Source organism: Bactrocera latifrons, unplaced genomic scaffold, assembly GCF_001853355.1.
Source record: "Bactrocera latifrons isolate USDA-ARS-PBARC rearing strain unplaced genomic scaffold, ASM185335v1 scaffold_99, whole genome shotgun sequence".
Taxonomy (NCBI): domain Eukaryota; kingdom Metazoa; phylum Arthropoda; class Insecta; order Diptera; family Tephritidae; genus Bactrocera; species Bactrocera latifrons.
Genome location: NW_017537700.1, coordinates 769,020 through 792,538, shown reverse-complemented (window position 1 = coordinate 792,538; position 23,519 = coordinate 769,020). Strand labels below are relative to the sequence as shown.

The 23,519-nt window shown below is 34.0% G+C and overlaps 1 protein-coding gene across 11 annotated transcripts; it reads left to right on the top strand.

Moving 5' to 3' along the window:
- The first annotated feature begins 537 nt into the window (after nt 1–537).
- LOC108978016 (E3 SUMO-protein ligase PIAS2) lies at nt 538–23,519 on the top strand. 11 transcript variants are annotated; one of them, XM_018948062.1, is made up of 10 exons: nt 538–1,094; nt 2,984–3,159; nt 3,240–3,762; nt 4,681–4,921; nt 4,986–5,220; nt 5,284–5,450; nt 5,527–5,621; nt 5,720–5,924; nt 19,527–19,595; nt 23,280–23,519. In XM_018948062.1, exons 1-10 carry the CDS (start codon nt 879–881, stop codon nt 23,420–23,422), a joined length of 2,070 nt encoding a protein of 689 aa, XP_018803607.1. In that variant the 5' UTR covers nt 538–878; the 3' UTR covers nt 23,423–23,519. The 11 variants fall into 11 exon arrangements, with proteins under 11 accessions (XP_018803607.1, XP_018803608.1, XP_018803602.1 ...); XM_018948063.1 differs by lacking the exon at nt 23,280–23,519 and adding an exon at nt 19,699–20,269; XM_018948057.1 differs by lacking the exons at nt 19,527–19,595; nt 23,280–23,519 and adding an exon at nt 7,033–8,128 and having other exon boundaries at nt 538–763; nt 851–1,094.

The window sequence follows — 23,519 nt, the reverse complement described above, 5'->3', positions numbered from 1 at the left end:
CGAGTGTTAAAGAAATACGTTTTTTGTCGTACAAACGGCATTCGTAATTTATTCACATTAGACTAAAATAGATTTAAGAATAAATATAACGCAATTCGGTAAATAAAAGTAAATATATGTATATATATATACATAGAAAGTAATTGTTTTCAATTTACTAAACTTCGGAGAGTAACGAAGTATAGGACTGATATAAATGCAATATGCGAGTATAATCCAATAGAGATCGTTAAAAGTAATTATACCATTTGCGATTCCCTTTCTCTATACGTTTTGTAGATAGGAAGTAAAGCTTAAACTGCAGAGCAGTGATGAATCGAAGACCGAATTTTTATATCAGTACGTTAATGTCACCTTTGAAAATCGCTTTTTAAAGCATGTTGGTAAAATACAGCACCCATAAAATGTTCAATTGAACTCAATGATCCGGCAACGACACAGTCGTTCAATGGTCTGTTCAGTGGTTTTAGGAAAATAATCAATGAAAGCGGAAATAGTGGGACTTTTTTTGTTAGAAGTAAAAAAAGATGTCTAGAATTTCGGAAGAGACTGAAAGGAAAACACACGGCGATATCAGAAAACACCGCAATTGTTAAATCGCTACTGTTAATCATATTGTGCTGTCAAATGTTTTTAATTGACATTTTTTGATTGTCGCTATCGGCCAGTGTAGAGATTTGTGCAAAAGTTGTTTATAATTGGTAAACGCATGCTACCTGGCATAATAATATAGTGGCTTGTATAGTGATTGATGGTAGCAAAGGTACGCTAAACGTAGACCAAAATTTCTGTGCATTGGCTTATGTGTGTGATAATTGCCCTTAAAGTTCTCATTATTGTGTGTGTACAGAAACATTGATATTTCAAGTGCCGGTGCGATGCGTAAAACTCGTTCTCAAACTCAGGCGGAGGCCGCAATGGCAAATGCGGGACGTACGACTTCCACATCCAATTCACCATCCATTGTTTCATCGACGGAGAACAGTGGGGCACAAAACATGAGCACGAGTAATCGCATGCCTCAAAATATCCAGATTGCTGCCGTAAGTGCACAAAAGCGTATTGTGCAACAAACGGAGCATTTCAAAATCAAGGTATGAATACAGACCATGGAAAGAGATGGTTTTGCTTTGGGTGTTCAAGATAATCTTATATTAAACGCATTTTTTGTTAATGAAAATTATAGTTGTTTAATAAAAAACCAACATAAAGCGTTGGTTGCTGTCAAAAATCCCGCTATTTCGTGACCAGCTGTCCTTATAAATCTATAGGTGTGTTTGCTTCTTTGCGCGCCTTATAGTTGATGTACACGTTTATGAATTTATCGAATAGATAAAAGTAAAATAATATTAATATTTTCAACAATTTTTATGTAGCCAATAATAATGTGTGCAATATTTATGTAATTCAAAATGAAAGTAAGTATAAATATATTTTATTAACAATTTCTACATCGAGTAAAATCACATATTGGTTGTCACTTTTCTACTCTAAAGAATACCAAGTATTAAAGTTCAATATCTCTAATTTTTTTTATATAAGTTAGAAAAGTTTAAGCACATTTTGGTAAATGACTAGATTTCTTTATTAAGTAATCTAAATTAAAACTTTGTAAACAAATTAGCATAATGTTACCAAAAATATTAATAGTCATATACGTTGAGTAAATAACTATTAATATAAATCGTTTAGTTGCAACTTATGTATATATTTTAAGTTTGTGTCTTCCTTTTATGTACTATTTATCATGCTTTGTTGTGTTGATATTTCATCAACCATTTAGTATGTTCAGTATCGTTCCAAACGAGAATTTGTTTTCTAAAATAGTGGGAAATTAATTTACACCAAACTGAAGTCGGTGCTGTCGCCGCCATATTCTTTGCGGACAACTTAATTTTTGTGTGTTGAATGAAACGAAATCATAGCAGTTTCTCGGTAAATGTACATATTGCGCTGAAAATACATTAAATGTATTTTATTTTACAGTAAAAATTAAATTTCGGAAGTTGTTGAAGATTTTTAAAACTATGCTTATTATAAATAATATTTTGTGTTGATTAAATTAAAAGCAGCTAAATATTTTTTCCATCCCTCTATTTGTTGAGAAAGTGTGCAATGCAAAGTATAATTTATTGCCAATACTTGGAAGAAAGAATAGTACAAATTCGTGGAGCATAATACCACTTTACATCAGGTATGAAATTATAACTTTTTCTCAAATGCATTTAGTGAAAAAAGTAGTTAAACCAAGAAAACAACAGTTATATGGTGAGAACGAAGTGTCCGGCAAAGGGCACATGCAAATTAGGGATTTGCAAACACCATAACTTATATCAGGTCGCAGTGGCGTGGGTGCTTCCCCGACACTTGTGGGTGATTTTCCCAATGCTTCTACAATTTGTAGAGCGTACAAATAAGTAGTTAGATAACAATATAATCAAAGGACGCATCATTTTAGATGCGTGATATTTAAATATTAAAAAGACTTATTTCTAACCTAGTTTAGGGTGTCTAGTGGGGTGACTACAGTACTATCCGCCAGAGTGGAAGAATTATTTTATGCAATTAAAACAACAAATATACCTAGAATATTTGATTTAATTGTCTCAGTAATCATTTGAATTTTTTTTAGGATAAATAAGTTTGTTTCTTAGCTTTGATATTTACATATATTAGTCTTATGAAAACATATTATTATTTCTATAATTATGAATATATCTGCTGTTTAAAACTAAACTCTTACTGTTGTTTACAAGGCAATAGAACTTTCGTTCGTTTCGAATCGTCAATCAATAGGATCCAAAAATTCATTAATTTTTTTTTAAACAAATCTGCTTAAACTAACGGTCACAACTAAAATTCACTTATAATTTGGGACTGAATATTGAGGGTACATGTTTATGCATCATATATATTATTATTGTATCACTCACCTCTCTCTACATATTGGCATTGTGTGAATTTTTTTGTTTTGTTTTTCTAGGAATGTGAGGAAATGATAAATTTGCTTCGCGTAGTAGAGCTGCAACAGATACTAACATTTTTGAATATTTCGTTTTCTGGGCGTAAAATTGACTTACAACGGCGCATCATTAATCTATTACATACAAACTACGACTTATTGTCTCATAAAATACGTGAAGTTTACGCACAATCAATGTAAGTTCACATATTTTTACAAAATAAAAAAATTCTTCGTGGAGACAGGAATAAAATTAAATATATGCCTTGTATTACAGTGCAGAGCAGCAAGCTCAGCAGTACGGGCCAACAGATCCAAAAAGGATGTATTCACACATGCAAATGCCACAAGTGCAACCCAATCCAGCAGCTGGTCTGCCTAATGCCGGTCAACCAACAGCTGTTGGTGCCCAACCAATCGCCGGTGTACCGCCGACTGGGCCCGGCGTTGCCAACAATATGGTACCGTTTATGAATCCCATACCCACACATATACCGATACATCCAGACGTACGTCTTAAGAAACTAGCTTTTTATGATGTACTGGGTGTGCTGATTAAGCCTTCATCACTTGTGCCGCGCAATACACAGCGTATACAAGAGGTGCCCTTCTATTTTACATTGACACCACAACAGGCCACAGAGATTGCATCAAATCGAGACATACGAAACAGTAATAAGATTGAGCATGCCATACAGGTTCAGCTACGTTTCTGTCTATTGGAAACCTCATGCGAACAAGAGGACTGTTTCCCGCCCAGTGTCAGTGTAAAGGTCAACAATAAGTTGTGCCAACTGCCGGTAAGTGGATAGTATTTTGTTTTTATTTAATCTTATTTATTTTTCTGATTAAACCCTATTTTTTATAATTTTTTTAGTTTGGTTATAAACATATATTTATTTTGCTACATATAAAATTTATTATTAATAGCGGTAATAGCTAATATTAATTTTTTTTTAATTTTTTAGTTTTATTTTTATAATATGCATTTTTTGAGAATTTTAAAAAAGCCTATATTATACATTGACTCGTGACTAAATTTTAAATTGTGTTCATATTCTTTATTTATTGTATTTTGTATTTTCATACCCTGAACAGGGTGTATTAAGTTTGCTACGAAGTTTGTAACAACTTAGAAAACTCAAACTCTGAGCCTATTTAACCATAAAACTCTGTTGTTGTTGTTGTAGCAGCAGAATTCTGCTGAGTTAACCGTCCTTGGCCAGATAAAAAATCCGGGTACGTTCCGGTTACGTAGACCCGACTGTCCATGTACATACGTCTGACTGCATACATATTCGCCAAGTAGTCCCTCAGTTTCGAGATATGACTGAAATTTTGCAAACGTTATCCCCGTTATATCGAACCACTATGGCATACAGCTGTGATACAAATTGATCGATCAAAATTAAGTTCTTATATGTATGTAAAACTTTCTGTTTATGAAAGGTATTATAGCTTCGATGCAAACGACGTAAAGTTTTTTTTTATTTTTATTTCTTTATTTATTATTTTTTACTTATTAATTGTATACTTCTAATTTAAAATTTATGTTTAGTATTTCATTTTTATAGAATATTATTACTATTATTATTATTTATTATTATTATTTATTTTTTAAATTTTTTTATTTTTACTTTTTATTTTATTATTATTTTGGTTTTTTTTTTGCGAAAATATTATTTTAATTTAATTTTTTATTTTATTTTTGCTACTAGAATGTCATTCCAACAAACAGACCGAATGTGGAACCAAAACGACCACCTCGCCCCGTCAATGTTACAGCAAATGTAAAGCTTTCGCCTACAGTTACCAACACAATCACAGTACAATGGTGCCCGGATTATACGCGTGGCTATTGCATTGCCGTATACTTGGTGAAGAAGCTCACTTCAGCGCAATTATTGCATCGCATGAAGACTAAGGGCGTCAAACCAGCCGACTACACGCGCGGTTTAAGTATGCAAATCTCCTACGAACTACAAAATAGTGCTTTTGCTAAGAGTATGTCGTTTATTTACAGTTAAAGAGAAACTCACTGAAGATGCAGATTGCGAAATCGCTACAACAATGCTTAAAGTTTCACTGAATTGTCCGTTGGGCAAGATGAAAATGTCCATACCATGCCGTGCATCGACTTGCTCGCATTTACAATGTTTTGATGCAAGTCTTTACCTGCAGATGAACGAGCGTAAGCCTACATGGAATTGTCCAGTGTGCGATAAGCCAGCCATTTACGATAATCTGGTCATTGATGGGTACGCCATGTGTGCGCTTATATGTATTTTTATTTGTTTCACCTAACGTCTGTTTTATTACAGCTACTTTCAAGAGGTGCTCGCCTCATCGCTACTTAAACCCGACGATACGGAGATACAATTACATAAAGATGGCTCATGGAGCACACATAGTTTACGTAATGAGGCTCAAATAATCGATACGCCGACAAAGCCGGTTGAAAAAGTCGAAGTCATTTCGGATGATATCGGTATGTGAATTTAGACCGGAATCCTGTATGAAGTGTGTATGAAGAATCTGTAATGAATATACTTTATACTTTTCAGAGGTCATCACCACAGAGGATGTGAAAATGGTTAAAGCTGGCGCACCACCTGCCATCGCTAATGATCAGCCCACATCAACAACAAATAGTGAAACGGTTAGTGCTTTCTCTAAGTATTAAAATTTATAGATTGCTTTCCTTCTTCCTTTTCCTACCTTCATTTAAATAATAATTTTATTTCTCTTCGTGTGCAGGTGGATTTAACCCTCAGCGATTCCGATGACGATATGCCGCTGGCCAAGCGGCGTCCCACCATCAAGCAAACTTCAGCTGTTAGCGCTCCAAATGCGGCGGTGTCCACATCTAATATTAACGGCAGCGGCAGCGGCAATGGCAATGCTGCTGGTAACGGCGGTCCCAATGCCAGTCAGCGCAATGCTTTTCAACCGCCACGAACTGGTACGTTGGACGCTTATTCGTACTAAAGAAACAAACATTAAATCAAGTAATATATATAGTTTACTATATATACATATTTATATATTGCATAGTAGTAGTAATAGCAGTAGTCTAGGTAGGAACTCTAGGCATTAATCAAAACCCTACATTATGCACGAACAAGCGACAAATAAGAATCTATGTAGTCCTTTACTATACAAAAACACACATGCCTACAGTTACAGTTACAGTTACAATTACAGTTATATTTATTAATTTTATATTAGTTAAGCGCAACGATGTTGCTTTTTTCAATCTGTGTGTTTTGCAATTCAATTGTCTTTTAATTTGTTTCTGTGAAGAAATGGATTGTCTACACATGCGCACTAAAATCCTCGACTTAAAATCACATAGTAGTGTTCTAATGCCGTGAGAGAATGTTACGTCCGGTTTTTTTTTTTTTTTTTTTTTTTTAGGTATTTCTTTACAATAACTTTGTTTATTATCAATTTTGTGAAAGAATTTATATAATTTTCTGACTTAGGGAGTGTATCTCCACTGCTTGTCGCTAGATTTATTTTGGTATTGTTGCGCATACTTATGTTAGCAGAAAAATGAAAAAAGTCGAAAACTTTAACGATTACTATGACGAACGTTGACGAGTAAACTCCAGAGCTGATTGAGTTAAGCGGTATTATCGAGCAGATTCGTGTAGAAAAATTTTGCGATTTTGTGGGAAAGCAGTGAAAGAGGGTGAAACATGAGGCAATAGCGAGGTTAAGAGAGTCAATGTGTTTTCAGAAACTTTTGTTTAATCCCTATACACATATTTAGATGATCTTTAATTGAACTAAGCTAAGTAAATATTCAGACAAGTGTAGTGAAGTAAAATCTCGAAATAGGTGCTAAAAATTTCCCGGTTGTTTTGTTAAGCTTACCCTTATCATATCAAGAAATTCATAGAATGCTTCCTTAATAGCCCGAACAAAAAATTTATTTTACTGGCGATTAAGCCATTTTTTGCATATGAGCTACTTTCGACCAAGTGTCAAACAATATTGACTACCTACATATGTACATACATTTGGGAGGTGAACTTTTTACTAGTGGTTCGAAACGGATTTTTCAGGCTTAAACGTTTTGGCCGTTTTAAATGCTTTGACTCGAGCAACGGAAAATATGCTACCGACACAATTTGTGCAGGAAAAGTTATCCGTTGATGCCGTTTGTAATGGCAATGCTGCCGGACTACAGAAGAGGAAGATATCGGTGGATTTTCCGAAAGAAAGTGGTGCACAAAAAAGAGCACGAGAAGACAAATGTGAATCCATCGAATCGACAATTGTGGCGCCGATCACAGCTACGGGGGAGTTGTCTGCTATTGCCAATTTGCCGAAGGTTATCAATGCACCAGTGAAAACCGCGTCTGCTATAACGAATTCCAAAAAATTGAAAGAAACTGAAGATAGTGCAAAAGCCTTTAGAGAGCGGAGAAAAGCTCTGAGGGAAAAGATGTTGGCAACTGTGCAGAAGCTTGATAATGTTAGTAGTACTACTAATGCGGCAAAGACAACAAATAAGAGCAAATTGGGAGCGTCCACGACTCACACGCGAAAAAAATGAAATTACATAGGAAAAGTTACATGAAGCAGTTCATTTTGTTAAATTAAAAATTAAGCGCGTTAATTGTCGTAACGCAAACGTTTTTGTAGTTGTCAAAGAATTTCCACTTTGAATTAATGAAGTTCATACATTTGTATGTAGTCAACACAAATGTTAACTGAAGAACTAGTGCTATCGTATCACTTTTTTTTCGAAATATGCTAATAGCTAACAGTTATAAAGAAGAAGATGAATGCGAATGTGACAAGTTACGATCAAAAAGCCGAATACCGAAAAAGTGAAGAAACCGCAAATTAGCATGATTTTTCCAAAAGTAATCAATAAATTAGTCAATTATTTCTTTTCTCATCTAAAATGGGCAAATTCCAAGCAAATGCGTCAAACATCATTTGTTTACAATGGACTTTAACTGCTCTTTCTTCAAATGCCAAAAGCTATTTTCTGCTAGCAGAAACTTCCAGCACTCTCTACTACTCATTATTTACTTGATAGCCATTTAGAAACAAACCTAATATAAGTCATATAAAATGTTAACACTTTCAGTGAAGTCTGAAACCGTAAATTAAATGAAATATACTCACAGATTGTTCATTAGTAATGTATTTACCGCTTTGAAACCATTTTCTAAATTCAAAAACACAATAAGTTTAGATACGCACTACCGTCCAGCGTTAATACTTACATACCAATCTACTTTGCATTGATCGTAACACTTTTGTGTTTACTATGACATAACTTTGAATTTTTTCTTATAAAATAATTTTTGTGTGATTTTCTGCTCAAAAATTATTTCAAAAATAGCAAATACATAGTTCATCAAAATTGAATTGTTACAAAAAATTTTTCCATTGCATTTGCAAATTTCGGTACTCACGTAAAATTCCAAACCAAAAACCAATTCCAAAACACGACGTCGCCGCCGCAGCAGCATCATCAACATCCAACCACAACAACCCCAGCCATCGTTTCCAAACAGCAAACAACTGCTTGCCTACACTGCCACGCCCTTCAAGTTCGCCGCGCGTTCGCGAAGTTGTGTAAAGGCAGTGCGGAGCAAGAATTCACCACAGTGACGCACACAACCAACGCACACTTACAGACTCGCCGACAATTGCGACGCCATGCTTTTAGAGTTCGAAAAGGTGCAGCGTTATCAGAAGTTGATCGAGTCGAGCGTCATAGTGCTGATCGGTTTGTTTATGCATCTGAATCGCATCAGCATAATCGAGTTGAAGTATTCTCGTTTGCCACTGCTGACGCCCAACGTTGCTTCCAGTCTATTTGTATTCTCTGTGCTATGTATTCTCACAAAATTGCGTCCACTTTGGCCGAGTGCATTGCGTAAGCCGCAGCGTGCATTGATCTTCTTCATTGAATTGTCGCTGATTTTGTATGCCAATGATTTTCTACTGCGTCAAGTGTGGTTGCCCAGTTTGAAGTTGTTGAATTTTATTTGTCGCTTTCTCGGCCAGTATGTGATCGTGGCGAATGAGTCGTTTTTGGCCAATAATGCGCCTACATTGTCGTCGTGGATACGCAATGACGCCTTCTATATGGCACGTTTCCTACTCGCAGTTATTGCTTTCGTCTTCATGATCGATATAACGGGCATATTGGAGTTCACATTGAATGTTATACGCCCTAGTGATAGTCATGCGTTGCGTTATTTTCGTGGCAACATTGATGATGACACAACCGATCCGTTGGCAACATATGCTTACGATGAGGCCATGATGGAACTCAATACGCCCTCAATACCCTCAAGCGATACACATAGCCTGAATAATAGTCTGGCCGAGTTGGATTCTTCCAATTTTGATGTTAACGATTTACCATATGTACCGCAAGAGGATCTACTCAATTTGGGACATCGTGTTGGTGCGCGTAGGCGCCGTCAGCCGATGCGTAAGGCGAAGCGTGGCAAAGTGCTCTTGAACGAGGCGGAAAACGAATGCACTTGTTGATGCCAAGCGGCTGTCCGAATTCTTGTACAATTTTGTGGATTAGTGAACTAATGTCTTCCTTTTTGTATAACTGTTTAGTTGTATGTATATTTTTTACAATGTATGTTCAATATGCTTAGGTGAGTGTACCGTCTGTATGTTGTATGTATGTATGTATGTATGTATGTATGTTTTTTTCTTTTTATAAACAAACAAAGCGGAACATTTTGTATAAAACTTAATATGAAAGGAATAAATTTGAATAATAAACCTTTATTGTATATTTTGTTGCTAACTAGAGAAAAAAATATGAATTTTTATCAGTAAAAGTGTTTGCGGAAATCTATTTGCTGTTAGCGTGACCTTTCGAACGTGTCACGTTAATTTTTGTGATCGGCAGCTTTCTTAGATTAACGCACAAATTCCTTGTTTAAGTAAACTCAAGCAATTTAAGCTTGTTTTTGTTGACAATTCTGTGAAAAAATACAGTGTATTTCCTTTTCTGGCCAGCATGTGGATTTCTTCACCTAAAACAGCTCATTATTTAGTTTTTGCCAATTTCTTCATTTCCTCAAATGTCATAACATATACGAAAGCCTGTTGCTTCACTAAGATTTTTAGCGGAAAAACACAACAAGTCATGCTAACTGAAACCACGGTACATTGAAATAATTATCATGGAAATGTAGACAAAAGTTGCTAGTCATAAGCAATATCTTTAAAAAAGGCATTAACAATCATCACACGTTCACAAGAGTTTCGGTTAGTTCAGTCAATTTGGCCTTAAGAAATTCATAGAAACTGTAGCAAAAATCTCTGGTAGCATACTCTAATAATTAACGTTAGTTGGCTGCAGGGTCATGCGCGTCGTTCTTTCCGATATGCGCCAAAATGTAGGCAACGTTTGCTTTTTATAATTAATTAAATTTACATATGTGAAATGACATTATTATTACGCATTAGGCTTATTAACCTCAAAAATGAATTCCTAAATCATTAATAAAAATTCTGATCGAAATGGCAATTTTATCATTTTTTGCTGCCAAATAAAAGTCTATTGTTTTTACTGCATGCATCTGTTCAGAAATTATTATTTTTTTTTTGTAAAAGTAAATTTCCCAAGAAAGTTCTGTGTACTAATTATTATTTAAATTTGTTTTTATTTTATTTTTTTGTTTTACTTACGAAAGTAAAACTTTTATCTCTCCAACTTCATCCAACATTTCTGCTCAGCAATTATAAAATCAGAAAACTGCAACAAGAAAAAATAAGTTTTTCATGATTTAAACATAAAATGTGCTTAATTTTACAGCTTGAGCTACTACACACATTTTTACGATTTTGTTTTGTTCACACATCCTTCCATTCATCCAAATTGCATTTGCTAAATATGTGGAACGCATTCAAAAATCAGAAACATTAGAACATCATCGACTTTAAGTCCAATTGTTGTAAGAATGGGAAGCTTATTGTAAATTTAATGTTTGCAATTTTTTCTCTTTTCTCTCGTTTTCTCTATTTTTTCACAAATAACGGTCTTTTGTTTGCTTACCATTGCCGCCCGCCAACTTGTTCTGCGCTGGCGCTGGTGCATGCGACCGTGGAAAAATCGTGCAAAATAAAATTAAAAATAAAAAAATAAAATAAAAATTTAAAATAAAAATACGCAACAAAAAGCACAACAAAAGGAAATGGTCGAGGAGAATGAACAAAATTTTCAATGTTTAGAACTTACCGATTCATCGCCCAGTATACATACCGTCGATACCAGAACCGAGCTGTACAGCGATGCACTGACTCAACAACAACAACAACAATACTACGCACACGAACACCGCCAGCAGCAACAACAACAACAGCAAATGCAAAGTAATCGCCGCGGTAGCAGCGTAAGTAGCGGCGCAAGTGTATCTTCTAATTCGGCTGCCACATCAACGCTAACTACGAACGCTATGGAGTCCACATCGGCTGCACCCAACGAGCCAGAACCGTAAATTCCATACGGATGTTGTGTTAAATTTTTGGTATTTCATATATGTACATACTTTGTATGTTTTTGCATGAGCTGTGTTTATATATACATACATATTCTTATGTATATTGTATGTAAATGCAGAAAGTTGTTATAGCAAATGATGGGTGAACTTGCACGATAGTTTCCTTTGTATAATGTGTAAAAAAAACTACTAGGTAATTCCAATTTTAGACTATATACTTTCTGAGTCGTGTAACCGATTTTAATTTAGTTATTGGCTTGGGGGAAAACTTTCAGTAAAATTTGTTTGAATAAATTTTTCGAAAAAAGTCTCCCTACTGCTGTTCAACGTCAACCTTTAGAACGAAGTATTTTTTGTGGAGTTGTGTTTTCGCTCGGACACCATTTACATTAGTTGATGGTAAAAATCCTCGATTTCATGCAACATTGTTCGGTAAAAAAAATTTCCATAGCAAATCATGCAATTTCCCAACATTTCTATATAAGCTTTACTGCAGACTTTCGAAGCTTTGTGGTGGGAATGTCTGAAATTTACCATATTGGTCCTGAAATCAAGTGATTTTCGCCAAAAATCAATCAAAAATAATTACAAAGTGTTTTTCCTTCCAACAGTTGCTTGTACTTGAAGCTGCAGAATTCTGTATCATCGATATGAACTGTTGAAAGTTTCGTGTAGGTTGCCATTCAAGAAATCACTCCAAAATATAATTTTATATTTTTATGCCAAAAGTTGCTTCAATTGTCGGTAAAATTAAAAAAAATTCAACTTAAATAAAATTTATCCACTTTTTGATCACCTTTATCTTGTGCAAACTATTTTCTATGAGATTTAAAAGTTTTAACTTAACTAAATAGTTGCGTATGTTTCACAGAAACTTTATAGATAATTTAATTGTAAAAGTATGCAGTAAGAATAAGACACAAAATAGTAAACTTTTAACTTAAACTCAAACTCGAAAAAAAAAAAATACAAACTATAGTTTAGGATGTTATGTAACTTATAAGTAATGCAGAAATTAATTTAAGACACAAATATTTAACACGTTAGGCCTAAAACATAGAGCAGCATTAAGAGAACAAAAGTACACTTAGCAAGCAAGCACGCTTTTATGCGCGTTGCTCTCATCATTGTTGATCTTTCGCTGCGCTATGTTTGAGGTCTTAATACTGGAGGATTGAGAGAGACCTTTTAGCCTATGCTTTCGAATTTTAGTTATGTTATATTAGAAACAGGTGCCGTTATGATTGCTAAAAAGCAAATTTTGTTAAAGGCGCCTAAAAATACGCAGCTGAAAGTGGCGTAAACTCCTAAATGTATGCAATATAATTAGACATTGTTTTCGCACACTCTTTTCACCATAATTTTCATTATATTTTATTATGATTATTTGTTCGCCTTTACATTTATTATTCACAGTTATATTATAATCAGTTTACAGATTTACATGTGTGTATTGTTCTTAGTTTTGAATTAGGTTTAGTAGATCGCATAAACGTATAGAGTGGCGGAATGCAAATTTAGCTGAACTTGAACTTGAAATTTGAAAATTAATGTTTTTAATGTTTAAAATACAACTTTTTGCATTTTAGAGATGTACAATTATTTTGACAGTATTTTAATATTTTTTTATAAATTGTTTAATTAGTTGTGTTATAAAGTGTTTTTGGTTGAACTAATTTATTTAGATTTATTTTGTTCGTCATATATTTTAATTTATTATTTTTCATACTTCATTTAATTATTTTTTTTTTGATAAAAAATTGATTTACTTTAATAATTTTCATTTTTATTTTTTAACTAACATTGTCTTCATTCACACTTATTTATTTATTTTTTTGGCATATTAATAAAATTTTTTACGCTTATGTATTTTTATTATTTTTATTTATTTTGTTTTTTATATATTTTAATTTTTTTATATATTTTTTACATAACTAACCTAACCTGTTAACTAATATTTTAGTTTAAATTATCTAAATTTGTTGCGCCACCCTGTACGTTTGCCGCACTGCGCTGTTAAGAGCAAGTGTAGTGCGCGGTCAAAACCTTTTCTATACTCACTTGCTAAGGGTTTTTACTTCTAAAGACACTAGGTGTTTATTGAAGGAAAATTGCATTGCTATTACTAATATAAGTAAAATAGGGGATGTATAGGTTTTAAAAGCATTATGTATACATACATACATATATATACATATACTTACCTACATAAATACCTAAATTGATAAACTGTAAAGAAATCATTTCTTTAGCTTAATACTAACAGAGTGTTGTTACATTTTTTTAATCATCTTAAAAAGTGCCGTTTTGCTATTTCTTGCCTTTACACATACACACACATTTAACATAAAATCATGCACTTCTTTAATGTGTGTCGCCGGCGTAATGGTATGCCGAAATGTCCTTGTGTGAATTTCGCCAAATATTTACTTTACTATTGCAGTTGTTTTTGTTATATTCAATAGATATTGAGGATATTATCGCCAGATTCTGCTTTAATGACAATTTTCCTGTTTTGTTAACAAATTTCTACTCTAGCAAAAATTTTTTTAATACATAGCAAGTTTATAGAGATTCAGAATCGATTAAAAATGGTACAAAAACATTCAAAAATATCGATGTCAAAATGTTCAAAAAAGAGTACTATTTCGGTATTTCGATACTAGAAGTAAAACCAAAAATAATTTTTACGAAATTATTCGAAATTAGGATTCGGTATTAGTATTTCAGAAAAATATGTACCAAAATATTGGAACAATTTCGTTAAAAAATTACTAAATTTTCGGTACTAGAATTTCAAAAAAATTACTGCACTATTAAAAATTTCTGTACTTGATTTTCGAAAATTCGATATTATGACTATACAATTATGTAAACGTTATTTCTGAGCAAAAGTTTTCAAATGAATTCATATTTTCAAAAGTTCGGTATCAATATTTTTAAATGCTCGGTACTAAAATACCTATAAAAAGGGTTTTCATGGCAATCAGTTGGTCCGAGTTCCGTTTTTGACACACACACATTTATTACCTATCTTTATCATTTCATGCAATTCATCTATGCACCACCACCATCGGCTAGTCGTCACACACGCTCAAACCCACATCCTTAATTTTTATAATTTAACTGATTGACTGCATAATTTCTAGGTGTGCGCGTTGTGATCCGTTGAAAACGAACGTTTTGCATAAGTACTCGAATGTGCGGACGATACATACATAGTACATATGTACATGCATACATACTTACTTGCATACATCTCAAAGCACATTAATGCAAAGCATAAAAAATGAAAATGAAAGAAATGTCATTTTTAAATAAAAAAGAACATGTTTTGAATTAAAAAAAAAAAACAACTGGAATGTAGAAGTGTGTGTGTAAAGTAGGAAAGAAAAAAAATTGAAGAATGTCTGCTGTATGTGGGAATCGAAGCAAATCGGGCAAGTACACAAGAGATGCAAGCAAAGAAGTTAATAAGAAGAAGAAGAGGCATAAGAATAACATTAGAATACAACAAAGAGCGAAGAATATTAGCACAGTTATTATTCGAATAGAAGTAAAAAAGCAAAAATGTACTTTTCCTTTGCAAGGAAATACAGACCGCCCTAGTAAACTAATATTATTGCATAATTACCTAACTAGCACTGGCGCAACCGATTAAACAAATCAAAAAAATAAAAATAAATAAAAAACTAAAGACAACAGCAGCAAAACAAAAATAGCATAATCAAATGTAAAAAACTAGAAATAGCAGAAGAATAAGAGGAGGAGGATTAAAAATACAACAAGAACAAATACTATCGGCTGGCATTAACTTCGCCTTTTTTGTAATACAATAGATAAAAACAATAACAAACAACAATATGTAACAACTTTTGTTGTAGCTGTAAACATATAAAATGCGAAAAGTACATACATACATATATCAGCATATTGTATTTAAAATTAAGTAAAATTGTTAGTATAATAATTAATTTAATATTAAATAAAATAAAGCTAAATTAAACAAAAAAAAAAATGATTTTCACATTTTAATGTAAAAAAAAAAAACAGAAAGAGAAAGCAAGAAAAAATTATTTAATATAGATAATTATGAAATATACTACATTTAAAAGAAATACTATATACATATATTACAAATATAACTCTTACAAATGCAAACAAAAAATATTTGTTAATTTCTTCTTTGTTTTATTTACTCCTGACAATTTGGTGGGTGCAGACTTTGATGTTGTGTGTTCTTTCGCAGCTTTGTCATTCTTATTCAGTTATCGAAATGGTTTCTTACAGTTTATTGCACTACTTTAGCTAAACATAATTTATTTCTACTATCCAACTTACTTACTTACTTAATAACCGCATTTTTATTTTAAGCTTGTATACATACGTATATTAAGTCCATTTAGTCGCGTATTAAGTATTCGTTTTCATAATTTTTTTCAGCGGCTAAAATCTGACAGCTCTGCTCTGAGGGTGGATCACCTACTAAAGCGATTACTAATCGTACCTTTTAACTTATCAACCAACTAAACTAAAAAAGTTAACTTCCTTTGCACCGAAGCTAGAATCCCTCGTTCTTCTGTGTAATTTTGATCGATCTGTATATATCGCAGCTGTTTGCTGTCGTGTTCCAATCTGAAAAATTTCTTCAGATATTTTAGCATTGCCTTAGACCATATTCTATAGCAAATTTTGTGAAGATATCTTCAGTTTATATGGCAGCTATATTCTATAGTGGTGCGATCTGGAAAATTTCTTCAGATATTTTTACTTTGCCTTAGACAATTGAGATATATTGTCAAATAAAAATTTCTGTCGTACAAGAATTTAATTTTAATCAGTCAGCTTACAGACAAACTGACATCCAGACACGGATAAGTGGTTACATGAATTTCCTCGGATAAAAAACAAAAACTTTTTCAAACATTTTTTCTCATATAAGAAATGTAATATTTTATTAGAATTTTTTATTGTTACAAATATACACTATTTACAAAGAAATTCTGAAATTTTTGGGAAAAAATATTTTAAGCCCCCCGAAAAAAGATGCGCCCGCATTAGAACTTGGGCGGAGGAAAAAAATTGAAAATTGGATTTTTGGCACATATTTTTCCAAAAAAATTAAAAAAATTAATGAGTTTTTTATTTAATAGTTGTAATCGAAAAAAATCAATCGTCCAAGTCTTTGAGAATTGTATCTCAACCACCCGTGTAAAATTTCATGAAGATCGGTTGATAATCTTTCCAACCGCCTTAAAAAACACAGTTTCGAGAAAAGCGCTTTTAAAGACTTAGCATAGGTGGTCTCGAGTGCTCAAGTTATCAAGGCTGTATCTCCGAAACTATTACACGGATCGACTTAAAAATTTAGGACAATGTTCTAGAGGTGTTGCAAATTTAATAAAAATAATCAAAATTCGATTTTTAAACCCAAGTGTTACCCACAATTTTGTTCGGTAAGTTTACAGATAGACTGACAGACAAACACGGTTAAATCAACTCAGGTCGTCACACTGACCGATTCAATAGTGGACTATGGGCGTCACCTACTTCTTGCATATTAAGAAAAAAATCGTTATGAAACTGGATGAAAAAACAATTTTTACCACAACTTGCTTCCATAAATTATTTTATGGTAAATTTTTTCGGAACACTTCTCGATATATCGATATAGTTCTTACCCCTTATGTCTCACAACCTTATTTTTTTTAATGCCTGAACTTCACCATTTCTTACTAGTATAATTACTCATATTTGCGTAGTAGTTAAGCTTACGAGGTTGGATAATTAATAGATAATTAACTCTGGCTAACATTGATCTCGGCCACGTCGCTTTATTTGCCAATCAGTATAGCTTCGCTCAGTAATTAAAGTTCGTTGGGTTAACAATTTTAGTTTTATTTGCATTACGATTATTAATTACATGCTTGGATAGGTCAGTTGGTTTAGGACTAGAAACATTCTACATTAAAGTTTGTCAGGTCGTCGAACCGATTTGTGTATATCCAATTATTCGATCAACATGACAGAAAAGTGAAAGTTTATTACGAAATTCTTCCACTATTTGGATCATTTTATAGATTTGTTTAATAATATTTTGGGTTAAAAAGTTGTGTAAGGATTTCGAAATATCTGCCTTTTCGAACTCTAAACAATATCTTTGGAAGCAGAACTGCTTTCAAATGAAATTTCAACGTTCAATGACAATCCCAACTCATATATTTTTGGGATATCAATGAAATTCTTCATTTCTGTGAAAGTACATTCGATGCCATTATGTATGAACGCCACGGGCTCGCTTGCCCAGACGCTAAACCCAATTTTCGACGGTTTTCAAGCATAAATCGGCCGATACTGCTGCAATTTCACATTCGATATTTGTACGAAATTCATCAATTGTTGCTGGCTTGTTGGCATAGACCATAGACTTGACGTACCCCCACAGGAAATAATCTAGTGGCGTCAAATCGCACGACCGAGGCGGCCAATTGATTGGCTATGCGTGACCAAACGACGTTCACCAAACATGTTTTTCAATAATTCGATTGCGAAGTTCGCTGTGTGGCTTTTGGCGCCGTCCTGTTGGAACCACATATAGTCCAAGTCTATATCATCTAATTCGGGCCAAAAATATTCGGTTATCATTGAGCGGTAGCAATTCCCATTCACAGTAACGTACCGATTTTGGTCATCACGGAAGAAGTACGGACCAATGATGCCACCGACCCATAAACCGCACCAAATAGTAATTTTTTATGAATGCTATGGTACCTCATGGAGTACGTGGGGAATGCTGCCTGAGCAATAACGCATATTTTGCTTATTGACGAAGCTATTCAGTCAGAAATGAGCCTAATTGCTGGAGATGATTTCGATAAAAGATTTTGCTCAGCCCAATTCACGAACATACGACGATTCTGGTGGTCAAGCGGCTTCAGTTCTTGCGTAATTTGATCTTGTATCCTTGATCCTTTTCGCAAAAATTGCCACAACGACTTCACAGAGAGGACTGATTTTGTACCTGTCTCTTATACACATCTAGATGTGTATAAGAGACAGGCCCAATTCACGAACATACGACGATTCTGGTGGTCAAGCGGCTTCAGTTCTTGCGTAATTTGATCTTGTATCCTTGATCCTTTTCGCAAAAATTGCCACAACGACTTCACAGAGAGGACTGATTTTGTACTGTGCTTGTGGATTGAAATGTTTCGACTAGGTGCCCAATTGTTGATCTGACAGGACGATTATGATGACGACCATAAATTGGACGTAGCGTAAATTTCAATATTTTCAACTCGTTGCTGGATCGTATATCTTTCCAAGATGAACTGGTTAATCTTACTGAAGAAAAATGTCAAAAGAGCGGAAAAAAATGTGGCGTAAAATGATCATGCTGCTAAGGCAAATACTCATAGGTTAACAAGATTTTATTTCTTTTTGTCGGAATATGCTTCAAAGTTTCTAATTCAATCCTTTAAGGTCTTTAAATAGCGGTTATATTTCTATATAACGACAATAAAAATCGGTTTAAAATTTTCGAAAGTATTGATAAAATGAAAATTTTACGAAAATTGTACCGAAAGCGAGTTTTTTACCTGTCTTGCCTTAGAGGTGAAAGATGCATTCCTTTTAAAGTTCTGTTTTTGGTAATTGATACGTTTTTTGTTGGTAGGGTGGTGTAAAATAATGTAAAGCCATCGTGAAAAGTCTGTTGTCTTCATGGTTTGGAACTTTTTAATTTTTCTTTTTAGTATCAGCTATATATGCTTTTGGATTAAAATCTGAGTGAATTATGTAGATGTGTTTTATTTACAAGAATTTTGCTAGAACTTTAGAAAGTTTTTGCCCTTTATGAATCATATACATATAGACCCTTTAGCCTTTTCATTTTGAACATATTTATAAATAATAAGAATTATACTGCGTTTTACGGGGTTAAAATATTCGATAGAGAATTTCTAGAGTTTTGAAAAAAATCCATTCAAAGAAAACACATTTTTTTGTACTTCTGCCATTAAACACATTTAACTAATAATATATGTGTATATTTTTTTCAGAAGCGGACACCACCATTATATCACTAGATTCACCCTCACCACCGAACAGTCCAAAATACTCAGAAAGAGGTGAGTAGAGAGAAGAGTCTTTGTTTATGAGAACAACGTTTGCGGCAACACATGTGTATCAGTTATTACTTATTTTGGTACTTTTGTATTTTTCCACCCATAGACGTCAGCTCCGCCGAGACTCCTACAGCCTCAAATGTCGTGTACACGTCTAGTAGTAAGAATAGCGATTTTCTTCTGAATCCCTGCGCTTTTCGTAGATAAACACAACATAGGCCTTCGCTGCATTGTAAACTTGAATATTTTTAGTTTTTAAACAAACAAAAAAAAAAAAAAAATACAAAATTATTTCATTAAAAATTAGTTATGATATACCCTAACTCTTCATATGAAAATGAAGAAAATGCGACAATTTTTTTTAATTGTAAACTATTTTTAATTTGATGAAATTGCTCTACACAATCATAATTACAGAAATCATAATAAGATAACATAGAATTTTTAGAAATAACGAAAGCATCGTTGCATAGCACTATATATAGTATATATACATTTGTACGCATTCTTCTGGTAAAACTTAAACACATACATATGTATATAGTTCATTATTCTCTAGTTGTTAAGTTACACCCATTCGGACATACAAACAGACAAGAATATGTTTCGTTATTTTTTTTTTTTTTCAAATAACATGAACAAGGTACAAATTTCATTGAAGCCACTTATGCGATACATACCTACATACCTTTTTACATAGTATATACATACATATTTTTAAATTTCAATAAAAAGCATTTATAATATCAATACGTGTTTATTTTTTTACGCGTGGTAAGCTTCACTCATCCTTCAACCGTATTTCTTAAAACTTGGATCATTGCGTCGTTGAGACTCCAAGTGGCGAATTTTTCTCCGTTCAAATAGCGAGGAGAGATATGTGGATGAGGATAACTCCTTGGAGAAGAAGTACAGCGAGCTCCTGCACGGATGGGTCGAAATTAGGAGGAGGAGTTTTCTCTAAGGACCTCTCCGTCATTCTTAGCTTTGGCTACCGGACCATTATACTGTTCTTCGGGTAAAAATAACTGCTATTGATATCATCGGCCTCAGCACCCGCGCTGTTAGTTTTGCTTTCTCCAGACTGGACAATTAAGCAAAGCAAATGGGTCTGTCAATGAACTAGGACAAGACGAAATATCTCCCTCATCAAACAAAATAGACTTAACTTTGAAGTCGTAGAACTCTATAAGTCACTCATAATTCCCGTCCTGCTATATGGTTCAGAGGATTGGATGATGACAACAACTCATGAGTCGACGTTTTCTAGAGAAAAGTTCTATTAAAGATTTATGGCAAATATAGCGCTCGATGGAATAATGAGCTGTATGAAATATATGACGACATTGAGATACAATAGATCAGCGAATTAAAAAACAGCGGCTACGCTGGCTATGGACGAAAACACTCCAGCTCTGAAAGTATTCGACGCAGTAACCGCCGGCGGAAACAGAGGAACAGGCAGGCCTCCACTCCGTTGGAAGAACCAGGTGGAGAAGGACCTGGCTTCGCTTGGAATATCCAATTGGCGCCACGTAGCGAAAAGAAGAAACAACTGGCGTGTTGTTGTTAATTCGGCTTTAATCGCGTAAGCGGTGTCTACGCCAAAAAAGAAGAAGAAGGACGTACTGCTACGAAGTGCAGCATTCTGTAGGGAGGTGAGCATTCACTCCGACAGCAGTGCGACAATACTAGCGCTGAGTTTGCTAACTGTGCGCTCAAAACTAGTTAAGGAGTGGCTGTTTTTATTAGAAATAGAATCAATCTAATTTGGGTGCCTCGTCATATCGGAATTGCTGGCAAGTGGAAAACTGATGGTTGCCTTGATCTACTCACATCGAATTGCATCTCCGTGACGTTTTCGGTGTTAGCGCTTCACCATTGAATCTCGCGGAAGTCGACGACCAGGTTTTGGGCGACAGCGAGAACGTTTTGGCCTAGAGTAGAACACCAGATATTTACAGAATTCCTTGTCCTTAGCAAAGTAATTGTAAATCTTGTCGCAATCGTGTTTGTTCTAACCAATATACATCTAAGTCAGATGGTAGTTGTCAAAGTTGTATGGAGGAGGGTGAAGTGGAAAAACCCAGGCATTTTTTTCTGCTTTCACTAGCCTTTGCAAACTGAGGTTGAAACATCTCTGCAGTCTTACTTTTGGCGAACCCAACTGACATTGGCCTTCGCAACAAAATTGGGATAGGTTCAAAACGCTTTGTTGATTTGTAAGGGTTTTTTGATTTATAGGAGTTTAGGTACCGCAATAGACCGTCGTTCTATGTTGTCCAAGTGAGATCCCTATTAGAATTGACCTCTTAACATAACCTAATCTAAGCTTCAAAGGATTTTGGATCAATTAAATGTATTATATATATTATATGTATGTATATTCGCATGAGGCGAATAAAAAAAATGAAATGCCTTTTTGAGAGGTATATCATTATTGATCTAAGAATGAAAAATGATTTTGTTGAATGGAAATATGCTGTTTTGTTTTTTAATATAATCCTCATCTAAAGTAATGCATTGTTTGTAATGGCCCTCTAGCTTATCGGTTCCATAGTTGCTATCTTGAACTTTTAATCTGTGTGAAATTTTGTTTCAGTGAGCCACTCTTTGAGTCAGAAAAATTAATAGTCGCTTGAGGCGAAGTCGCTCGCGGTTGTCTTTTGAAATTTCTACGCATTCCTTTGAGATGCCAATGATGTTAAATAACTAACTCAATTACATTCTCTTGTCATCGCTCACGATTTTTCCTCGATGTTTTTGGCGTTACTGTTTTTTGTGGACTTCCCGAACAGGGCGAAACAGATCAGAAGTGCGGTTTTCATTCTATGAAGGTGACGTCTTTGGTACAAATATTTGAATAACTCGCTGATTCCCTATACAATCGCCAAATTAATTTCTGATAAGCTCTGCTAGATTGTTTTCACATTCATAAGATCCCTAATAATATTTGACGAAAAAAGATAATATCTTTCAGTAAGCTCGTTCTTAAAATGGCGACAAACAGTCGTCTATGATTCGATAACCCCCACATGATTGTGGCAAAGCCGTTGAATTTTCAAAAAGTAAAAGTATTGACGGATGTCATCGCTTTACCTACTCTTTTGAAAATGGATTCCCTAGAAGTACCATTTTGATTCAGTTAAAGTTTATGTGACCCTTATAAAAAATTCGGACAAGCCTCTTGTTAGATCAATCCAGAAACAGCCATCAAGGTTTTGTAGGGATAATTATTTTTTGATTGTTTTGCTTCTTCGATTATATTAAATACACGATTATATTAATAACATGAATTATATGAAAACTAATTAATTTTAAGAAGGAATCGTCAGAGACTCTATAAAATATATACATAAGCCGATTTAGTTTCTCAGTTTTTAGAACTGAACTTTTGCGCACGTTTTTTCTCGCCAAGAAGCTGTTTATTTGTCGGAATCGCCGATATGGGGCCACCATAGCATATCGCTACCATGCAAACTGAATGATCGCAAAGCCCTTGTCAGCAATATTTTTTATTTGTGAAGAGCATTATAGCTTCGGTGGAACCGAGCTTAAGGATTTTCTTGTTTTCATTCACATTTCGCATCCTTTCTTTTGCAATATTTTGTTCTTGTGTTTTTTGTATTTTTATTCACCATTTTTTTTATTTTTTATTTCCTTTTCTTATTTATTTCATTGCTATAGCTAAGAGACAAGCTCCTAACGCCCTCAATAAGCATACAAACGTGGATTTTATTAGGGGCAACCCTCCACAAAATTTAAAGGCAATTAAGACTCGTCACTGGTGGGCGTACAATGGCCGACGCGCAGACCGAAAAAAGTTGTGAAATCTCTGTGAAAAATCCTGTCTAAAAATTGCGGTCAAATACATTTGTTTTTGTTAATAAATTTTAAAAAAAATTTTCGAACCTATGTTACAACTGA

Coding starts and splice junctions, on each gene's coding strand:
- LOC108978016 (XM_018948057.1), top strand. CDS start 879: ATGCGTAAAACTCGTTCTCAAACTCAGGCGGAGGCCGCAATGGCAAAT. Junction 1,095..2,983: donor CGGAGCATTTCAAAATCAAG/GTATGAATACAG, acceptor TTGTTTTTCTAG/GAATGTGAGGAAATGATAAA. Junction 3,160..3,239: donor GAAGTTTACGCACAATCAAT/GTAAGTTCACAT, acceptor CTTGTATTACAG/TGCAGAGCAGCAAGCTCAGC.